The following is a 23,378-nucleotide window of genomic DNA, read 5'->3' on the forward strand; positions in this document are numbered from 1 at the left end:
CTAATTTTTTGGACAATCTCACTAAGCCAAAAATGCTAGGAAAGGTTGGGTTCAATCTTAACATGATAACATGACTGGGAACATTTTGACATTCAGTTAAGAAAAATATAAAGCGTATTCACCACAACAAAACAGATTGCACGTACACAAAGAATCAGTTCGGTTTGGGATGAATATTATTAATGTATGCAACGTTGAATTTATGTGAACAGTTGTTAAAATGATATACTGTATTCGACTCAATATATAACATGTATATGATATTACTGAATTAGAAAGTAGCTACAGAAATAGCTAAACCCGTGTATCTTTAATTTATTTACAGTTCAGGAATAATGCATCCAGCTCATATCATCAGCAATGGTGACGGTGTCATTTGGTTTAATGATGTCAAGTGTTCTGGTTCAGAGAGTAAATTACAAAACTGTTCCTTCAATAACAATATAGAACACTGCAGTCACCATGATGATGTTGGTGTCCATTGTTTTTTAAGCTGTTCAGCAGAAGATGAAGGTATGAATTTTATCATCATACATATTGTATGCCCTGCTATTACAAGTTATGTGACGTATGTACTACTGCTTGCTCTTCATATGTATACAAACTACAAGTAGACACTTGATAACACAACATGCATCCAAGAATATTTTGAAAACATACAATGACATTTAAAAACTACTTTAACGTTAGCATATATAGAGTTTCATTTGTAGGGTTCACAATTATTACTTTAACAAAACCCGCGTTAAGGTTTGTGTTGATTTTCGTATCCAAGTTATTGTGATTTCGAGTGAAGGTAATAGTGCAAAAAAACACAGTCTCATAGGTAAACAGCCGATTGTTTACTTTGGTTGGAAAATATTCATTGGTGTTCCTGTATTCGACAATAAACGCTTAATCATTGTTCGCGTTAATTCTGTTTTGAATCGTTCAAAACGTACATTTGACAATGTTTACAAAAGATGTGTCAAATGAAATTTTTATAACACTTCCCTGTTTTTTCTAAATGTCAATAATATGTTTTCATGACCAATTGGTCAGACGATAAAGTATATGGGTTTTTAATTTTCCTAACAAAAAATACTTTTTAAATAATTGTTCATATTCGACTGTAAACATGGTCCACATTAAAAGAAAACATGCACACGAACAGATGTTTTAGACCATACACTTATACATGTATTACAATCTTTGTCAAAGTATATATGTTATTCACTGAAATGTTAAAAGTTATTTCTTATCTTGATATCGCATATATTGATTAAACATTTATAGACTGAAATTATGTTGTCAGTCATGAAAGGATACTGAATCGAACTAATAGTATGCAAGTAATTATGGTATCAGTAGGACGCAATGATTGTTCTATTCTCATGTTAATGTATCACTGTTAGTATACAGTCGAATATAGTCAACAAGTACATTTATTAAGATATCAAGTCATAACACATTTTGTCTTCAAATGAGGCAATACGAAATAACAAATAAATCATAATTTAGATACAAACGGGGTCGGTAAGTTCCATAATGGATAAGAGAGAACCTGTAATAGTATATGTAGACCCTATTTGCCATTATATCCAGTAATTATGGCATTTTGAGGTTTTGTCTGAAGTGTTGTATGCTTTTTGTTTAACAGTTATCGTATACTAACTCTAATTTGATTTTTTATCCACTTTCGTCCTATCTCATGATAAAATGTACATATATGTTATCAAACCTGTATTGCATTTAGGTCGAAGAAACTGGGTTTTTTTTTGTGTTTATATCTATATATCTATAATCTGTCAATTTACCATGTTTTTATATATATTGGTTTAGGCTACAGTAGTCAATGGTAGTCGTTTGAAAAGAGAAATATTTTTTTTTTCTGCGCAAACCCCGAACATTTCATTTTTCGATGTTTGACATTTGAAGAATCAAGTTATCATTTTTCAAAATTTATCACTGTAAGGTATAAGTAAATAGTAGATTCACGATATTATGATTTCCTCCAGTAGGGTATCACAATTATGTTTTAATTAAAAATCATTATCTTTTATCATTGCGATCATATATTAGAAAAACCTTATTACATGAATAGGCAATTTACAGTCAAGTATATTATTTTTTTTCTCTTGGCTATACAAAAAAAAAACACCAATTGCACCAACCTTAACAAACATTATTCCTAACCTGAGGTTTAACTTGTATGAATTTGTCTAAATATTGAAACGTTTAAAGTTCTTTCTTATACATTAAGTTATTTGAACATCAATATATTAGGGTGCAACACAAGAATGTTTTTTTAAATAATATGTAAAGATTTTTTTTTTGCAAAAAAATATTGTCAATTGTTTTTATAAAGAAATTGATTAGTTTGAATTTTATAGTAATTTTGTAAATCAGAAGCAATTTTTGGCCGGTGTAGTCTCCTCCTTTGTATTGGTCTTGTAAGTTGAAGGAATTTGATATGATTAATTGATTTCAAATAGGGAATCGATGTGCTAATTTCCGATATGTATTTTAGAAAATGCGTTTATATTCAGCAATACAAGACTGCAAAAAACGTTCAATATCCGCTATTTATAAAAAACAGGGTTTCTTTCCAGTTGAGATAAAGGCTATAGTTGTAGAACAGTATTTGAAAGTCACAAATTGATTGAAAGAAAACAAACTAGAACCACGGAAAAATTCAAAGATAAGAGGAAATCAAAGGAGCGATAGGAACAATATAGAGCAAAATATACAAGCAACATCATACTATTCAAGAACTAATCAAGAACGACTGTCATATTTTGATTTTGTAAAGGAAATGTAAAAACAAAATGGCGGACCAAATCTGGTTTTAAAGCTAGTCAAACCTACCGGCTATATGAAATCGGTAAATTGTTTAAAACCACATATATAATACATATCAAGAACATTGTTTTTTGCAGGTGATTTACGTATTATTTCGGGTTTTGCTGTGAACCAAGGACGACTTGAGATTAAATATAAAGGTGAATGGGGAACAGTATGTGCGAATGACTTTGAGAATATTGATGCTGAAGTAGCATGTAGACAGCTCGGCTATTGGTGTGTATTACATTCAACCCCGATGTAAAATCAGTTTTGATTTTAACCGGTTTTTTTTCAATCGATCTAGGAAGAATTTTATAGTTTAGAAATTCGAAATTGTATGTCCAAAGATTGGAATATTTTTTTTACAGCTTAGTTGTGCAATCAAAATTTCTTGTTCGATAATAGAGGATTACTTTTAAAGTTAAAGGTTGAAGTCTTCAGTCCGCATTTAGCCAATAAAAATATGAAAACCTATGGAATAAAAAATAGAAACAGCAAAAATTGACTGGTGAAAGTATGTTTATACAAATTCCGTAGTAAGAATATAAGATTTAAAACTTTTACAAATTGTGTCTTAAAAGTAGAGTTGTCTAATTAGCTCTCATACCGCCTCTTTGTATATCCCTGTATCGTGTCATACGTATATTACACTAAGATAATTATAGTAATTAAATGATGCATTGATTTCCGAACATGTGTTTTTATTCAAGGAATCATATACCGTTATTTTAGTTCAAAAGTATCGGTTAAGTATCGGTTAACCATTTATATTCGATCTCACATACTATAAAAAGTTTCCAAACCAATCAATACAATAATGGTTCATTTGCATATACGTGAATACATACATCAATTTGTATACGTTTAGAATAATCTTGGTTTGTTTAAACGGAACACAGGCTTAGTTGTAAATAGATATAATAGAAAAAGCTGTACTTATCAATTGCTTCAGGTATCATTGGGGTTGAACAATATTTATATAACAATTAAAGTGGTCATTTATATAACAATTAAAGTGGTCAGCAATGCCACCTTGACATTTGACAATGTTTACAAACGGTCCACGTTAATTCTTCATTAATTGATATTGAGTACATTTAAGAATCAATTCGACAAACATATATTTGATTTTATCAATAGTGCCAAACGTTACTGCATCACATACAGAACCAGTTTTGTAATTGAGTTAATTTTATTATATAAAGCTAAGTTTTCTTTGATCAATTGGTTGTACAAATATGTTTGTGAGAATTTATTTTTAAATCTAAGTACTCTAGAGAATACAGATCTCTAAACAGTAGCTATCTTATACTTTGTAATCTTCCATTAATTTACAGTTCAGGAATAATGCACCCGCCAGGTTTTATAAGTAATGGTATTAATGCCATTTGGTTAAAGGACGTGATGTGCTCAGGTTCGGAAGGTAAATTACTCAATTGTACCTACAAGATAGACACATCACAATGTAATCACCATGATGATGTTGGCATACATTGTTTTCTCAGCTGTACAGCCGAAGATGAAGGTATGATCTTAGTTAACACAAAATAACAAAAACAAATCTACATACCTCTGTACTTGAACTTATATTGAATATGTATGTTAAATACCATTTGAAATTCGATAAAACTTCATTCATATGACAAAATCCTGAATACCTACTGTGAAATAGTCAATACACATGTCGTGTTAATAGAAAACGGAAAGTGTTTATTCAGCGTTGTGATGCACAGTGCAAAAAAATACGTTTGGTTAAGGGAACAAGTTTTCTATCCAATTGGCGTTTTCAGATGGTCGAATTGTCAAAATGTAATTATACAGTATTTTGGAAAACAACCCCATAAACACGTTCTTCTACATGTATAGTATGTAAACTGACTAGAGTTTATACTACATTCTGAAAGTATTCAATTGTGTTTTCGTGAGAGAAAAAATGGCTTGCCCATGGTTCGCGTTATTTCCCTGCTTAAATCATTTATTACGTGTAGTTTGTCTTGCTATAATGCCTACAATATTTTACAAGTAAGAAAACTTGGGGGGTTGTTCTACGTACACTTTCTGATCATAAGAGATAACATATTCAACGTGTTCAAGTAAGGGATTTTCATTTAATTTTTAAGATTATTTAGGGTATCATGATGACTGATACAAGCATTCATCATGTACATCGCAACATAGACATATCAGCTATATTTATACGAGGCTAGGAAACAAGGTGTATGCCAGCTTTTATCGAGCTATTACACCTGTTTCGAGCCGAGTACAAATACAGCTGATATTTAAAGACACTATACAGTTATTGTCTTTATCCTGAAATTAATTCTGTATATTGTTTTTGTTTTAAAAGACACAACAACTAACATATTTAGCATTTATTTTCGATTTGTAATCCCTTGCGACCCGCGTAGTAATATCAAAATCACACATTACGCTGAAGACGGGATTGCAAAACAAGGTGAATAATTATATTTTTTTAACATAACACCTATTTTCAACAATAAAAAGAAATAGCAACACAATGTCAAATTTGAAACAGAAGCGTACGAGTTGTCTTACGCTTTAGACTTGACATTCACTAAACATGCATGCTGAAATTGATTTGGTTGATTTTGTAACACAATCATACACATTCAAGTTTTGAAATTGACAATTGTCATCGTCATTGGTATGAAACTGGAATACAAATTCTGAGGTCACACAGGTTCAAACAATACTCAGTCCGGCAGTGGACGGAGCTTTTAAGCGATATCTGTATAGTATACAGATACAGCATAGCGATATATGTAGGGCTGTATCTGTATAGTGGGACACTCAATTGCAGGATAAAATGATATTCATGTATAATCTGCAATAGGTTGCTATTGAATTTGTTTTTTTTTCTCGTTTTTTAAGCACTTTTCAAAAGGGAATGCAATAAAATATGTCAATATTTATTACTATATACTCTTCGTTAATAAATATTGTTAACTTTAAACCAGCGATGCAAGAATTTAATGAAATACTGAATTATTTTTAATTGTAAACGTTTAGACTTGTCAGTATAGGAAATACAACTTTCTTTAATTATGTTAAACCAACGTGCCAACATAGTTCTATAGAGAAAATATGTGTCACCGAAATAATCAAAGTTTGAAGCAACTCATAAACGATCCTTTGTCTAAAGTTATTGAAACATGTGTTGTATATAGGTGAACTCAGAATTTCTGCGGGATTTGCTGTGAATCAAGGAAGACTGGAAATCAATTTTAAAGGTGAATGGGGAACAGTTTGTGATAGAAACTTTGAAGATGTTGATGCAGAAGTAGCATGTAGACAGCTTGGATATTGGTTGGTATTACGTTTAACAAAAACAATAAGTTTCTTTTAAGTATGCATCTTACGTTTAACAATCGAAATATAACTTCAAACACAATAATTGTTTTATTTTAACACCCCCTCCCAATCATCCCATCCTCGGCCCCCAAAAAATGAAATACCAATAGTTAATCCTATTTTTTTTTTTGCACGGTACACCATCGGTTATAGTTAATATAAACACATTTAAGGTCAAATATTTGTTATCATATATCGTTTTTGTAGAAAGTAACGTTTTACCTATAGCAGAGTGAAAACGTCAAAATGACGTCAGTAATCGCCAAACAATGAACGATATGCAACTAAGAATCAGAGAGACGTTATCATATTATCGTATAAAGTTAAATTTGAATCAACTATGTGGAACGGGGACCCAAGTATTTGCCCCATTGGAACGCATTGAAAACCATAGTAAATACATAAGGTCCTGTTCAATAAATAATTTTAATAGCCACCTCGGGACTTCTGGTTCATGTTGAGCATTGATATTGAAGTGTCTCAGTACATTCTCAGTGCCTCATGACCGACATTCCGTTGTAACATTTTGTTTTTTATTGACAACAGGGTCAGTCTGTCTACCTCCGGGAAATAATAAAGGCTATAATTTAGGCAATTTACTCTTTCTACTGACGCCAGATTACATTTAAATCAAGCAATTTGTTTTACAGAAATTCAAACTAAAAAGCCAACCCTTTCAAATATAAATTTATATTCAGTTACAGAACTAGTGATATGATAACACTACACAATTTATAACAACAGTTATGTGGTTTTTTTAAGATTTACATTCGTGGATACCGGACTGGTTGTCCTAACTGGGATCCTATTCCATATTACCAGCTGCTTCAAATAAGACAATAATACTACAAAAGTGTGTTTCTTTCATTTCTTAATGGATGACTTTTGACCTATATTTAAAAGCAAAAAATGCACCATATTTCACTCTTACGACCGGGAAAAATGGGATCTAAACATGTTTTCTTTTCGTATGATATATAACATAGCTGTGTGTTATATAGGTGCATTACAAATGTACACATATGTTTAGGTCTGAATTTCACTCGCCTTTACGTTCAGCAGCATATAAGAGTATCTAAATCAATGAGTATCGTGTGTATATATTCAGTCTATTTTACACAAAATATATAATTTATGAAGCGACTCAGACAAAAGTGGTCCATATAGATTATATTGATACATCTGAGAACATGTATATGATGAAACAATATTCCATATTCAGCAGAATTAGAAAGTTTGTATATCCCCATATTAAAATTAGCGACAATAAACTCATAAGTAGCTTTCCTCTATTTATAGCTCAGGAATCATGCATCCAGCTGATATCATTCCTAAAGGTAACGGTGCTATTTGGTTGAATGACGTACAGTGCTCTGGTTCAGAAAGGGTATTATTGAACTGTACCTACAATAACGACTTATTACACTGTAGTCACTATAAAGATGTTGGCGTACATTGTTTTCTGAGCTGTTCGACAGAAGATGGAGGTATAATTATGTAAAACAAAAATGGTTGAAGCAATCTAATGATAAAAAATGCTTTTAACATACCACTGGACGTTTGATAACAATCATTCGAATTGGAGTATAGTCAACCAGTATACTCATAATATATGTACCTTTAGCACGAACACAGTAATATAACAAAAGGTTTGTCCGTGTTTGTTTATGTTACCAGATAATGTCAATTTTCAACATAAATCATCCCGGTCTACGCAGCCAAGATTCAGAAACAATATATGTATCTCCATTCTACAGCAAAACAAACAAATCAGTCCATCTAAAATAATTCTTCATGGTAAAATTAAAAAATCGGAAATTACGCGAAATGATTTTATTGTCTTGACATGACAACGAAACGTTGTAACGTCACAAATATTTTTTCGTAAACCACAAATAAAAAAAAACAATTGTTCAGCGAACAATTAAAAGGCTGTTCCACATCAAATGAATTTTGAAAAGAAGCTAGTAACTGTAAACTGATGCAATACATTTATGGTTTCGATATACCTTTGAGTGAAATAAGGAAGATTATTTGCTACTTCTTGTGAAGAAACTGTCTTTTCCAGTCTCATATGATAGTTTCTTTCACATTGATTAAAAAAAATGTAGTTTCTATATAGTTTAGCCATTCAAACAGGAGAAAAGTGGCTACTTCCGGTTTATCGAAAGTCATTTCTAGTTTTGAGTAATAGGTAACTCTGAATACTTTTTAACGAAAAATATCAAAAATGGCTACTTCCAGTTTTTGCAAAGGTCTGTTTGATGCTATATACATGATATACGAAAATATATAAGCGACATAATGTGAAAATATTTTTTCAAAAACTTTGCGGAAGAAAAAAAAATATAATTTTAAAGGAAGGCCTTTCCACATCAAAGTTATTGTAAGGAATCTAGTTCCATATGATAGCTTTTTTCACCTAAATTACAACAATATTTCGTTTCTATATAACTTTGTATGTAGAACGGGAAAATAATTTGCCACTTCCGTACAGCGAAAGTCAGTTCTAGTCTTCAGTGAGAAATTTATCTATATAGATATATTACAAAAGATATGGATTCCAAGTACTTTATATGAAAAATAGTGCAAAAATAACTACTACCGGTTTTCTTAAGGTCACTTCTGGTTGTTATTTTTCATCTGCCAACTTACCTTTGTTAAAAGGTCATATGGCTTTATGATGAAGCAAGTTGAAGTTATTTTCAAATAACCTTATATAAGAGATGTCCAATAAAAGGACATACGTACCTAACTCGACGTACGCAGGTAACGTGACCGGTTATTCCTAACAAATCAATTTTATTAACTGTGTTACTCAACTTTTAACTAAGTATTCCTAAACTGAAATTCATTCAATATAAATTTGATCAATATCAAATATTTATAAGATGATGAAAAACTAAAGAAATCTGGATTTTTATAAATGACGTGATTATTGAGATTCCCGCCTAACTTTCACAGTCATAAGATCACGTTTATATGCGTATATTAACCTATCTAGCATACGACTTATTTGAGTTGTATTTCATGGTTTTGACAATTACTTTGATTTTCCGATATACTTTGCAAAATTTAATGAACCTTTTGTTATTTGATATTTGAATTGATTCTGTGTGTCGTTATCAGATAGATGCTTCTTTTCGACTTTTAATGTTTTATATTTAATTTCCGCGGGTATTAATCATGTTAATTTCCATCGATTGTTTTGTAACTACAGAAAAAAAATTACTCAAATTGATAATCAGAACGTTTCTCTGTTAAATTTGAAAACTGGGATTGAGTCATACTTTATTAAACATCATTTAGCACTCAATCTCCTTAATTTACAATCTCCTTTTTTCAATAGGGGAAACGTTTAAAGTCAACGGGAAGTGTATATTATAAAATAAAACATTGATACATGGCTGGTACTTCTTTAAATTTAAATAGTTGAAAACTTTTCTTTAAAATGAAAGTCAACAAACATTAAAAGAACGAATATTGCAGTTGATAATAAAGTGTGTAAAAAAAATAAGAACACCCATCCGTTTTATAGATTGTAATTTGGTAGGTGTACTTGATTAGCCAATGATGACTTACAATTTGCATATAAACACTGACCACTGTGGAAAGTATCAAATTATAGTACATAGTGTTTGGTATGTCCCCAAGTATCTCTGATTTAATTGAGAAGACTTCATAGGTATGAGTTGTGTGTCTAATCCATTTTGCTTTAATTCAGCAAATAAAATATGGTTAAACTAAACTCTGATTAAAAATGGATGAGAATGCCAATGTTCATAGTTGTTACTTGTTGTAGACAACCATTAAATCATTTCAGTCTTTCCGGGAATTTTCTGTTACTCTTGTTCATCTAAATAGAAGTAGATTCTAAAGCTATCGCATATATTGATTGAGGTATGCGACAGATCCAATGACAGAATTACCAGTGAAGGTGTTACACGACTGACAAAAAACACATTTTTTATTCATTGCTATAATCTTGTATATGGGATTGACAGGTAGCAGGCTAGCCTCGAATACAAATTCAATTACAGACAACTCTCGTTATCTCGAAGTCAGGTTGACCAGAGAAATATTTCGAGATACACCGAAGACGCCGATTCAGTAGTTTTTATGTGATTTTTTACGAAGGTCATATCCTCATTTTATACACACCCAAGCTCACAATTAATTGTTTTGTAAACATTTTTAATACTTTGTTATAATATTACCAATGTATCACTAACCATTTATATATATTTTTTAGATTAACACTTGTGGAAAATAGCATGTCATAAATTAATATAGTGGTTAGTGAGAAGAAATTTTATAACACGTGTTCGTCAGATAACTCTTCGATCCATTTATATTCCGGAGGTCATGTTTTTACATATGTGTATAAGCTCGAGATAGATAATGAATTTTAAAAGCTTTATTTACCTCAGGATTGTAATTTATGTTCGACTAAAACCGAGATTTCGACTCATCCAATTTCGACTCACCAGGAGTCGAATTACATTCATTGACATTGAACAAAATTTGGGACCACTTGAACAGCGGTATATACTACTGTTGCCTTTATATAGAAATGTGTACAATTATACTTCAGACTCTTTTTTGTACATATTACAAATTAAGAATAAAAATAATCATAGAGAGTCCAGAAAAGCAAGATATTTTGTCATGTCAAAAGGACAGAGTGGCTGTACCACCATAAGTGGTTATAACTGTATAGCAGCTTATATGAAGTGCCAAAGTGTCCATTAGATTACACGCCAGTATAACATTTCGATTCAGTGAGCTACTAAATCAAGTGGAAAATCTAATTCAGTAATGTAGTCTTAATCTTTTAAATATCATATGAGATGCCTAATGTTCAGACATTCCTGTTTTTTTTAAAGTATTGATCAAATGCAAACGACAAATTTTCAAATATATTTAAAAGAGGGTGTAGTATTCGATCATTGACATGATTGAATTTATACTTACAAGCGGAGCGAGGCAAAAAATAAATTGGACAGTTATACGCTAAAATAATATTGTTGAAAACATGAGATTTTAACATTTATCTATCGATCGAAAAGGGAGGGGGGGGGGGGGGAGTACGCTTTATACTACTGTGTTCTCGGATGGAAATGTAGGTATACATGGGCAAAAACCTCGCCCCATAATTTGGTATAGGTAACGACGAAAAAGTACTTTTGAAAAATATATCAATGATATGAATGTATGCCCTTCTCGAATTATCTTCAAATAAATCAGAGCAAACTATTATTTTGTTAAAATTCGATTCCACCTTTACATTCGGGTGTGTTGGAATCTACTTTTTGTGTTCTTTTGTCGGATGTTTGATAATTATGTTAAATGCAATTATAAAAAGTGATATAATTTTTTTTTTTGCTGAAATCACTTTTCTACTTGGTTCCATTAACATCGAACTGACTTGATATTCCTCTCCAGTCTTTTTTTGTACTTTTCTCAAAACAAATTTTAGTGTGAAAAAAGAACAGGTTTAGATTACATGATATTTGTCTTGGTAAAGTGACTTAAACTTATATAAATGACAAATTATTTTTGTGTTCCTAACCCGATTCTCCAGAATTGTTACTATTATCACGAAACAATCCAATTCTGTAACGATATCATGTGTCTTAAAATTACTTTAAAAACCTTTTTCGTGTATTTCATAAAACTAAATAGAAAGAGTATCTATGTTTTGGTGAGTCAGGTAAAGAATACTAATTGTGCACATCTATTAAAACTGTGCAAGTAACATTGAACTTTTTTAAAACAAAACTGTCATACAATAGACATTGATATCTGTCAATAACTTTTATACTTGCAATTCAAATTGACAATCATGTGATATTTTTACATATTCTCTTTTGTAGTACATGTACAAAATGTAATTCCTAAGTTTCAATTGTCTAACCGAAGTAAACGATTAAAATCACTACGATACTATTGAGGACTGTCAGTTCTCGGTATCAGTATTAATTCTTTGTAACGTAACACAATGTCAATTATCCATTTAGACTTCACCTGATCATCAGCATCCTATTTCTTTAGCAGAACTAAGTATGCCAATTCGTAACTTATACAATGATATGGTAAAAACATCATCGTATCTGAATCAGACATGTAGTCGTAGACATGTCTTTGGGTATTGATATTGGTAGAATCAAAACACAGATCGAATAAATACACATTTCAAAAAAGATGGCGATGGTTGTGTTTACCATGTTTATGACTATTGACGCTATAGTATAATTAGTATAACTGTTAAGTACAGATACAAATATGTCTTACTAGTGTATTCTTTCGAACCAACTGACAATTCTATAAGCGCTTTTAACATATAAACATCTTTGTGAAATTAAAAGGCGAGTCAAAAACTGCTTTGTTAGTAGTTATTAGAGAGATTTACTTAGTTTTAAGTGATAAGCAATTCAATCAGAAACAAAACATTGCGTTTTCACTCTTTTTGTTAACTTTTACTCGATATTCAGGAAACATGTGCTATCTATCAAATCACACGCACAGTGTTTTGAAATGCGTTTGATTAAAGACAGTTTAAATTTATGCTATAAGGATAGAATGATGACTTCCTTGAATTTATAACATAGACATGAGAATATACAATTTAGCTGAAATCTTTAAAAAAAAAAACATGCCCTTATTCGTCCTTGATCTTGAATTGACGGTAATTGAACAATACTAAATTGTTTTACGAGGAAACAAAACGGATATTACAGCTTATATATATAGTTTAGTTGTGTGTTAGGTGGGTTCAAATATCGTCAACAAAACACACAAATGTTGAAACAACTCTCAAACATATTGAAAATCATTATGATATAATTTTCTTCTCTGTAGATGAATTGCGTATTGCTGATGGTTACGCTTTGAATCAAGGACGACTTGAAATTAACTATAGAGGTGAATGGGGAACAGTATGTTACACGAAATTTGAGGATGTGGATGCTGAAGTAGCATGTAGACAGCTCGGATATTGGTTTGTATCACGCTTAATGCCGAAAGATGTGAAAATTGTTGTTTAAGGTAGTTTCCGATATTAAGGGAGATAACGACGTGTTATCGATGTTAACCTGGTTCCCTGTTATAGTCTTAGGATATATCACCTAAATACATATATATATATATATGGGTACCCGTTCCGTTGTCGTCTGTTCTCTAACTTACAGCTTGTGAGTTGGAAAAATGCTGCCTCTTATCACAGACAGTGCTAGAAGCGTTTCGTTAAAAAAAGGCAAGGTCGGTGGTCAAATCTGGCTCACCACCTAGCGCAGAATCTGTTCGTTAAAATGTATAACTGTCCCTTTGCGGATAGTGTCGTCGAACGGACATACGACTTTGGGGCATAAGTAGAAGGCCGTGGATCTTTTTGTCCATATCATATCGTAGTAATAGTAGATGCAGTGCATGTAACCTGCAACTATTGAATGTGGAACAGCGTAGAAACGAGGAAAAGAAATCGAGCTGGTTGAATTGTTATCAAATCAAAAGCTGCACATGGTAAGATATTTAAATTTTTCTATTCCTATTGTCAATACTCATCTCACTGGGTGGAAAAGGTGTATGGTTTCATGTCTTGTTTAAGTTACTTGCCCACACCTCTTGTTTTTCTTTCTTCTGTTCCCTTCTATTATGGTCTACGGTTTATGTGGTTTAAGGGTAAACGCATTCTATTAAGGTCAAGGAACTGTAAATGGGCTATGTCGCAGATTTTGCTAAAAAATTGTATACATGTACAACCTTGGCTCGTTGAACTACAACTGAAAATCGGAAAAATAATACATTTATCTCTTTTATCATCTGAGAAATTGCAGATAGATTTCTTTTAATACGGGTGAATATTTGTATAGAAAGCACATAAAATCGGCGAAAAACCTTGTAAAATTTGTTTTAAAATCGCCAAATTTCTAATTCTACTCCATAGATTTTTCTTAAAAAACTATATATTGTTGACACATATATTTCTGTTTTAATGATATAAAATAATCATAGGGTCACCGAATTCGTTTCTCTTCTTATAATCAATTTGTTACCTGGTTGGTAGTGAAAAACGTCAAAAATCAACGTTTTACGGCCTGAAACGCGATAACGTTACGATTATTTCGACGTTTTGTTGGATTTTTTCACAAAGAACGCAACTGTAAATGATGTATACCGTAAAAACGAAGTCGGTGACCCTATCTTTATTTTGCATCATTATAACGAAAATGTATGTTTCAACAACATATAGTTTTTTAAGAAAAATCTATGGAGTAGAATAAGAGATTTGGCGATGTTAAGACAAATTTTAGCAGGGTTTTCGCTGATTTTCTGTGCATTCTATACAAATGTTCACCCATTTTGTAAAAATTCAATCGGTAATATTTCAAATGATAATTGAGATAAATGTAATTTTTTTTTCCGATTTTCAGTTGAAGTTCATCGAGCCAGAGTTGTATGCCAAATTTTACTGAAATCTGTGACATGGCCCATTTACTGTAACTTGACCTTAAGGGGGAGTACTGCCCTAATTTCTTATGTAGCTTGACTTTATTCTTAAAGGTTGCCCCTAGAAGAAATATATTATTTTTGCAATAAACAGAATGACATAAGGCCACACCAATTTGATTCCTTGTTCGACGGACCCGCCCGCACCTTTTTTTTCAAAACAGATTTTTTTTATTTTTATTATATTCCCGCTTCCCGCATACGGAAATGAAATAATGTCCATTTCCCGCACCGTTTTTTTTTTGTAAATATTATAAAAAGATCTCAACATTTGTTTTTTTTTTAAAACACTGTCTAGGCTTTATATATAACGATTCTTAACCTATCAGCACCCCACAACACTGTAAATATCTGCGAGAATATTTGTTTCAGCATGAAACCATTTTTTTTTCCAAGCGGGAGTGCTCCGATATAAATAGAAATACCAGTACAGAACAAAACGTTGCCGTTGGTTTCTTTCCCCCGAACTTATATTCCCTATAAAAAAAGATGTTCGTTGTTAAAATAAAGTACAAAGAACTTCTGAAGGATTTGCCTTCAACTGCAATTATAAAGTTTGGTGACGGTCATACCTGCTGCAGGTTTGTGCACCTGTCCTGGATGATTAAGGGACCTGTCGTTCAGCAGTCGGCAGTTATCGTTTGTTGATGTGGTTCATTGATATTTTCCCGTTTGGACATATAATTTAGATTGTTGGTTTTCCTGTTCGAATTGTGAACAATACTTAGTTGTGGTCCCTTATAGCTTGCTGGTTGGTCTTGGTCAAATCTCTGTGTAAAAGACCGTACTTTGACCTATTTTTGTTATTATCAGGTTGAGACCAACCCTCCCTCAGACAAGGGCCTTGAAGGGGTAATTTTACCATGTTTACTGTTGTAGAAAAGAAAATAGAAATACTAAGGATTTTTACAGTGCTACTATACGCGGGTATGTTAATGCTGTATTTTCAAAAAAATAAAAAAATGATACTTAAATTTCAACTTTTAATAAAAAGACTTTTTGACTCATTGTTAGTGTAATGTGTTATATTTTTTTAGTTTTGCTAGTATGTTGACAATATAAATTTTCGTTTTCAAAAATAACATTCTCAAATTATCACGTGGTTATCACGTGACACTCAAAATCTATTTATAAACATGTAAACAGTAAACTCAAAAGTGCTAGCGTGTAGACACTCTTGTTTTTCTAAGTATTGTTATATGTGGATAGCTTATATACCAAAGTATTAAAAAAGTGCTACTCGTCTCCTTTGAATGAAAAGATTAATTAAATAAACGGAGATTTTCGACTAAATTGCGCCAAAAATACTATGACCTTCAGATATTTCATCGTCTAACACTTAAACGGAATAAACAACATGAACCGAGTAGCAGTTTTCGTAAAATATCAATATTCAGCTTTCTGTACGTTTATTTGAATCGAACTTTCATCATTTCTACACGCTAGCACTTTTGAGTCAAAGTTAACTTGTTTCATAAGTTTTCAGGTCCGTCATTGTTTACAAACGCACAAGTGACTCTCAAAGGGAAGTAATTCTGAAAAAAGAAATAAAATTTTCAGTCAGCTGATCTTTATTTAAATGTACTTTCGTTGCATCTTCTCCATAACCAATTTATTTAATAAAAGAAATATATATTTTACTCGGAGAATAGATCAGAATGATTATAATTACACATCGGCTGGGTTTGAAGCCCCTTTTCTTTCTGTTTGTTTTTTTTTTTGCCAAAAAAATATGTACGGAATTTTTCTACGGATACTAGCTTTATCTACCAATAAAACATGACCTCCGTGTATTCGCACAACAGTGTGGGAAGTGTTATTAAAACACCATTCAATCAATCAGATAGTTCTTTGAATTGTGTTTTCTATTTTTTCAGATCAGGTGCCTCCTCAATCTCATGCTTGGGTTTTGCCTCTTGTAACAGTGTAAACTGTCAGAGTGTACAATAAATTAAATCTTGAATCTTGCTCATTCTTCATAAATCATACAGACCCATACACTGTACATCATTCAGTCGTTGGTCACAGTGGTAATCACACCATATATAATGACAGCTTGGAATATATATTCAATGTCCTGCTTATTTTTTCTCTCAATAAATTTAATTACCACATACTGATAGAAAACATAGTTAAAGAAAAATAGATGGTGATTTCATAAAAAAAAAACTTGTGATGGTCAGTAAGTGTGGGACTATTAAATAAATTTATACCAAATATGATAGTCCAAGAGCTAATGGAAATTTAATTATATTTCAAATCCTGCAACATTTTCATCACACATTCCCTTTAATATGTCTCATTCAAGCATACTTAAAACTCCAGAACATGTATTAATTCTATGTATGTATATAATGTACCATTATCTCTGTAACTTAAATTTGTATTTACATGTAGTTTATGAGAATAAAATATTCTAAAACTGCAGAATATTTTCTTTTACAGCTAATTTCCTAAATCTTGTAGAGTAAAAGTTTGGTTGGCCTGCTTTTTTTGTTTGTATAAACATTTACCCAAGCTTAAAGCATTTAAGACTGTCATCTTCAAACAATAAATATAGACAATTTTAAATCTGTAAATATTAAAGTTAAATGCAATTGGATGTTATTTAAATTATCATTGTACAATATACAAAATGCAAACAAGGTAACCAAAGTCTTGCTCTACATGCAATAAGAAATCAGCTGTAATCTGTGCCTTCTTTTTAAGGTATAAAAAAAAACAGAAATACAGGTATATATATAGGGTGTAAAGTTTTTTTTAAAGAAAATATAATAATAATTTTGCAGGGTAAAGAAAAGATGCTATTTGAATAAAAAATAATAAATACAAATCCTCTTATCAACTAATTGATCCCCCCCCTTAGAATGACAAGTGCAGTCCTTCTGTCTTATTAATTTTATCAAATGTGCTATTGTATTGGAAGTAGCCATTGTTTCTCATTCAACTTAAAATCCTGCAAAAAAAATGATATTATTATACACAATATATTTAATTTATAAGCCCCATTGCTATATATATACTAGTATATGCGTAATATCTATTACTTCAATCATTGTTCTCGATTTATATGCTCTAAAAGTGCCCTGTTATTAGTATTTTGAACATAAAAATCATCTTATTCTTATTCTGTTACAAAAAGAGAACTTCAATATAATTAAATTTTAGTAAGATCTAGTAAGCTTAATGGCATAAGTCCTTAGTATCAGCAGTGGTTGGTAAAACCAATAGTAAACTTACATGTTTGTAATAAAATAATTGCCATGTTTGTTTACTTTCTTAACACATAAATATAATTATAGACAGATTAATCTAAACTCATAAGCAATAAATCTTTAAATAGCTTTCATATCACTTCATGCGACTATAAAATAAGTGTCAGTAACAATAATATAATATTTGAATGCTTACATGATAATGCAGACTTCCTACATGTCAGGTCACTTGGAAGCAGTAAAAAAAAAACCAGTGAATACAAATTCTGCAAAAGACGAACATAAAAATGTATAACCAAAACATTTATAAAGCAATAAACACACCAAAAGATTTTTTTAAAACATGTAGGAAATAGGCAATAAAGGAGATATTAAAAAAAAAAGATTGATTGTTGGTTGCTTAATGTCCAGTGGCAAATATTTAAAAAAAATAAACCTGTTAGGTATTTAATGTTGTAATAATCCTACAAGTAATACATAGTCTTTAAAATGTCAATTGAATGAAAGTGGTGATCAATTTAAAATTTTCATATCTTTAACTAAAAATTAAATTAGATAATATATTAACTGAGATGAGCCAATTCTCTCATTTTGTAAAATCTCAGTAGCCTGTTACAAAATGTAACTGAAATATGACATAATAGTACCTTTTATTTGTTTGTACATGCATTTATAAATTCTTTGTCTTTGAGTGACTAGTATTTTCTCATAAACTTAGAAATGACAATGAATATATAAATACTATTTGTGAAACCAGAGACATATATAAACATATATGTCTCTGGTGAAACAAATCCAAGTTTTAGATTTGTATACATTCATGCTTTAGTTAAATCACAATTAAAAAAAAATAATTCTGAATTGAAACAATGTCATTCTCTGTTTAACATGTAAAAACACCAACACTGTTCATTTGTGGACTTTGTCTTTGTGTGGGTGGTGTATAAAAGTATAAAAAAAAATGACTAAGCCTATTAAGGAGAGGTAGACTGGGTATATATGATAATATAGGGGGTGCACCCCTTACTACCAAAGTTAAGGAGTATACATAAATGAATAGCTTTAATTTATTGCATACACTGAACCAAGGGGGAATTAAAGAGGGGTAATTATTATGTAACAGTTGGCATGGGAAAAATCGGGGAAAATCAAGCCTACTGTAACCAATATTAAAACAATCTTTCTCCGAGCATTTTTTCCATTTAGCTAACTTAATTGCTTCATTGATTGATTCATAGGTCAACGGTTTTTGTCGTCGGTTATCGAAATAAATGACGAACTATGAATGTTTTGATTCACTTCAACAAATTCAATGAGAAGAAATGGGTACCGATGATAAAGAGTTACAATTTACAACGTATTTACCTCAAAATGTATGCAAAATCCACCTTTCCATTGTGATTTCCATGTGCCGACTTCTTTGACAAGTTGCTCAACAGCTGATGATAATGAGTGTGACGTGACAAGCTAAAAATGGACGTTGATAAATCTTAGTTTTTGGCGATTTTCTTACTCAAAACTGTAAGTGTTTAAGGGAACAACGGTCATGTTTGAAGATATTGTTAATGTCGCAATGATGTTGTCGAAAAACAACAAGTTGATAAATCTTTGATCACGGTGTAGCCAAAAAATCGCCACTCCATAGCAAATTCTCCCAACGTCCGATTTAGCCAATCAAAATTCGTATAGTTTCGAAAATGACGTAATAGATGAGATTTCGATGCAATCACCAAAAATCGTCAAAAATGATTTGAAACCGCATTAACATACCCGCGTACAAAACTTTTGACAACTTAGAATATTTTACTCAAAAAGAGGAGAAATACATTATATTTTAAACAACTTTTCTAAAAGAGGGATGGGTCCACTTATTTTGAATAATATTAAACTGTTAAAGTAAATGTGTTACATGGTTAAAGTCCAGGAATATTACAAAATTCTTGGACATGTTTTGACCATTTAATACCAAATATTACAGTTATTTGGGAAAGTATAAGCCCTTTTGTACTAGTGTTTTACAAAAAATATATATATTATAACTTATTTTGACCCCTCATAAAAGAGATATTCATAACATTAAGGGGTTGATCAGAACCTGATTATGACTTGGATGGAGAATTGTCTCATTGTCAGTCACACTTACATAGGCCAGATTTAATTATTCAATTATTTCTTGTTGAACAGGGAAAAAATACTACATAAATTAAAGAAATGTCAAGATACAAGTGATAAATCAAGTTTTAATATAGTCAAAACCTACTATTTTATGTTTACAACAAAAAATTATAATCGCTCGCCTTAACTTTTTAGGCTTCGCCTCAAAAATTTGCAAATTAAATATTTTTTTATTAAACTTTTCAAATCGCTCGCTCGACCCAATTTTTCGAGTCCAAAAATCCGTAGAACGAGAAATTAAATTGGTGTGGCCTAATGAGCTTTTTCGTTTTGCACACACAAGGGGTAATTTTTGTGACTAATAGTTTGGTAGCAATTTATCTGAAATGAAATTAGAATTGAAAAAAAAATAAAAATAAATACAGTCTCAATAATGTCTCACAGACTCAAAAGAGTAGTCTTTATTTTATAATAAAAATGTTCATATTATTTCATCTTTTGCATGTGCTCAAAGACCAAGCGGTCTGATACCTTACACATTTAGTTATTTAAAAACATACCCAGGATTATTTCTAGAACACAGGATAATGCATGAAGGCAAACATGCACATTATGAATATGTTTTTTTCAGATTCAATGTGAGTGAATTTATAAAGTTAATTTATTAGAAAAAAAATGGCTTATTTAAATTATATTGTTATAAAATAACCAAAGTTGATAACACATATTATGAATCCTATAACTACATAAAATTTACTCTTAATATAAGTTTGTAATAATATTCATCAATTATATGTATTATGGTCATCCTTCAACAGCAGGTTATTAGCAGCAGTTTTACAGAAAAATGACTGTCAATGACAAAAACATACATTTACGAATAATGACAGGTGATTAACTTTGAGAAAAAAAAACTTGAGGTTTCATTTGAGACTTGTTCATATGAATATGTTGTCTTGCTGACATAAACATTTCTTTTTAGACAATATATTTAATCACTGACCTGCATTATTTTGCCACTTCCCTGACTCTAATTATGTTAAACATCCAAATTCATTTATAACTCAGCAACCATTAGGTGTCAAACCATGCAAACTTATATACACAAATGACTCTCAACTGACTGAATGTAAATGGTCAAGATCACAGCTATTAAATATGTACCTTGAATTTGCATTTATATATTAGACACTATAACATTGTATAATTCTCCCTATAGTGTCACTTATATTTCAATCCAAATTGCCATTCCACTTAAAAAAAACACTAAAGACGAAATACAAAATTGCATATCCATCAGATGACCTATATATACAATCACTTCAATACCTGGTCTTATATCACACTATGATATTACACGCTTAATGAGTGCCTTTGTTAGTCAGGTAAGTAATCGTTTTGAATTGTTTTTATATGCATGATTAGATGTATTTTGCACTGTTATATTAAATATCACACCTTTTCTTTACAAACACATTAAACTTTTAGGTAAACGTAGCATCAGATGATCTCCACAAAAATGTACGCTGAAAGTTTTTGGAAAGTATAAATAATAAATGAAGAGGCAAAGAAATAACCGGAAAACCCAGAGGAATTGAAATAAAAGGAAAAGAAAGAGGTCCCTTGTAGTTTAAATGAAAAAGATGGAACAACATAGTAAATAGAAATTGACGTAAACGGTTGCTGTAGTGCTTGTAACATTTCGCAAATTCCTTCTCAAATTTATAATACATACTAGTATATAGATCAATATAAAGATTTTGATTTTCGAACAAGACGTCCTTCAAAAATTAGTAACACCACTCGGGTAGTAGTTGTCAAACCTAATAGAGGGATGTTATATATAAAGCTGTGAGAGTAACTGGTATTTTTATTCAAAATGCCACTAATAGCAATATGATATATCAAACTGGTAGCAACTGGTATTCAATATGGAAGGATTGATAATTTTGGCTATGAAGACAGTGAACTTTAATGATGCGATGACTATAAATCAGTATTTAACTGAATCGGTGGAGTAAACAATATACATATTCTGAAATATACCAGTCTGTATGTTTGCTTAATTATTGAGGAAAGTTAAAAAAAAAATAAAAAGTTATAATTTCATCATGTTTTTGTTGTTACTTAGACCACTAAAATTATCATTTTGTTTAATAGAACTTAAATCATTAATAAAGGACAAGGTCACAAAGTCGTGACATATTTTTTATCATTTACTTGCGTGACTGGTAAGGTCTCTATTAATCGATAGTTGTAAGAAAAAAAAATATATGGTGATTTCTGCTAACTGCTGAGTAATTTATTTTGCTCATTTCAGACAACAGTAATGTTAATAGATACCGCATTATCTTAATATCTATTTACATTTACATAACAGCCATGTTTTGTAGCTATGCAATCATTGTAATTCATCTCTTTTTGTCTATAGTAATTCTTTCATACTAGAAAAACAGCAAAACACATAATGTTCTTCATCTTCTTGTCCTGTGCCACGATAACTGTTGTTCGTAGTAACTAAAATTGCTTTCATTTGATTGTCTTGTGAAACAGTATTATTCTGTGGAATTTTAACACAGGATATGACAACATGTGTCACACTTTGTAAACACAATTCTATCAGATATACAAAAAACAGCTGTTCTCACTTTGTCGTTAGGGTTCGAAAAAACGTTTAAGGTCAACAAATAGTCTGGTGACCCATATTATTTTTTGAAATCTCATTGTTTTGACTATCTTATGTCAAATTAAAAACAAAATCAATACACCGCTTTTAAGAACTTTAGGAACAAAATATGTGTGTTTGTGTGCAGCAGTGTTGTGTTGAGGAAATTGGAGCAGAAATTTAATAAATATGAATAAATCTACTCGTGTTTTATTTACCATTTTAATGTTAATTTTGTAATAAATGAAGAACAAACCTTTCAAAATACATGCAATGGCTTGAAAAACATCAGGTATGTATTTATGCAAACACGTGTAATTCTCATCGGATTTTGTCAAATGTGTTGACGTCTTACTATCATATTTATTTGTAATGGTAAAGAAAATTAATTCATTTATTAGATTTGATTTTGTTCAACGTAATCTGAACGATATTTTACGGTTGAAGTTAGAATCAACACAAACCGGACATGTCTATATAATATAGTTAATTACTACCTCAGCTTGCTATTAACATGAAGTATAGCTATGTGCATTGTTATAACATGTAATATCAGTATTTAGTTTCAAATATAATATTAAACCAATCCTAATAGTATCTTATGTTTGAGATATAGTTTTAGTCATTTAAATATAACGTATTTTTTGTGTTGTTTTAGAATTTCAAATGTGACTTGATTT

The 23,378-nt window shown here is 30.9% G+C and overlaps 1 protein-coding gene across 1 annotated transcript in view; it reads left to right on the plus strand.

Annotated features, from left to right (window-relative positions):
- The window catches only part of LOC139486284 (scavenger receptor cysteine-rich domain-containing protein DMBT1-like), a 69,247-nt gene that overhangs the window by 40,154 nt on the left and 5,715 nt on the right, over window positions 1-23,378 (plus strand). The window contains exons 14-19 of the mRNA XM_071271092.1: window positions 326-513; window positions 2,919-3,057; window positions 4,161-4,348; window positions 6,012-6,150; window positions 7,495-7,682; window positions 13,057-13,195. Of these exons, the coding sequence (XP_071127193.1) occupies window positions 326-513; window positions 2,919-3,057; window positions 4,161-4,348; window positions 6,012-6,150; window positions 7,495-7,682; window positions 13,057-13,195 (981 nt within the window). The remainder of the gene's footprint in view (window positions 1-325; window positions 514-2,918; window positions 3,058-4,160; window positions 4,349-6,011; window positions 6,151-7,494; window positions 7,683-13,056; window positions 13,196-23,378) is intronic.

The sequence above is a fragment of the Mytilus edulis genome, chromosome 8 (genome assembly GCF_963676685.1).
Source record: "Mytilus edulis chromosome 8, xbMytEdul2.2, whole genome shotgun sequence".
In the NCBI taxonomy this organism is placed as follows: domain Eukaryota; kingdom Metazoa; phylum Mollusca; class Bivalvia; order Mytilida; family Mytilidae; genus Mytilus; species Mytilus edulis.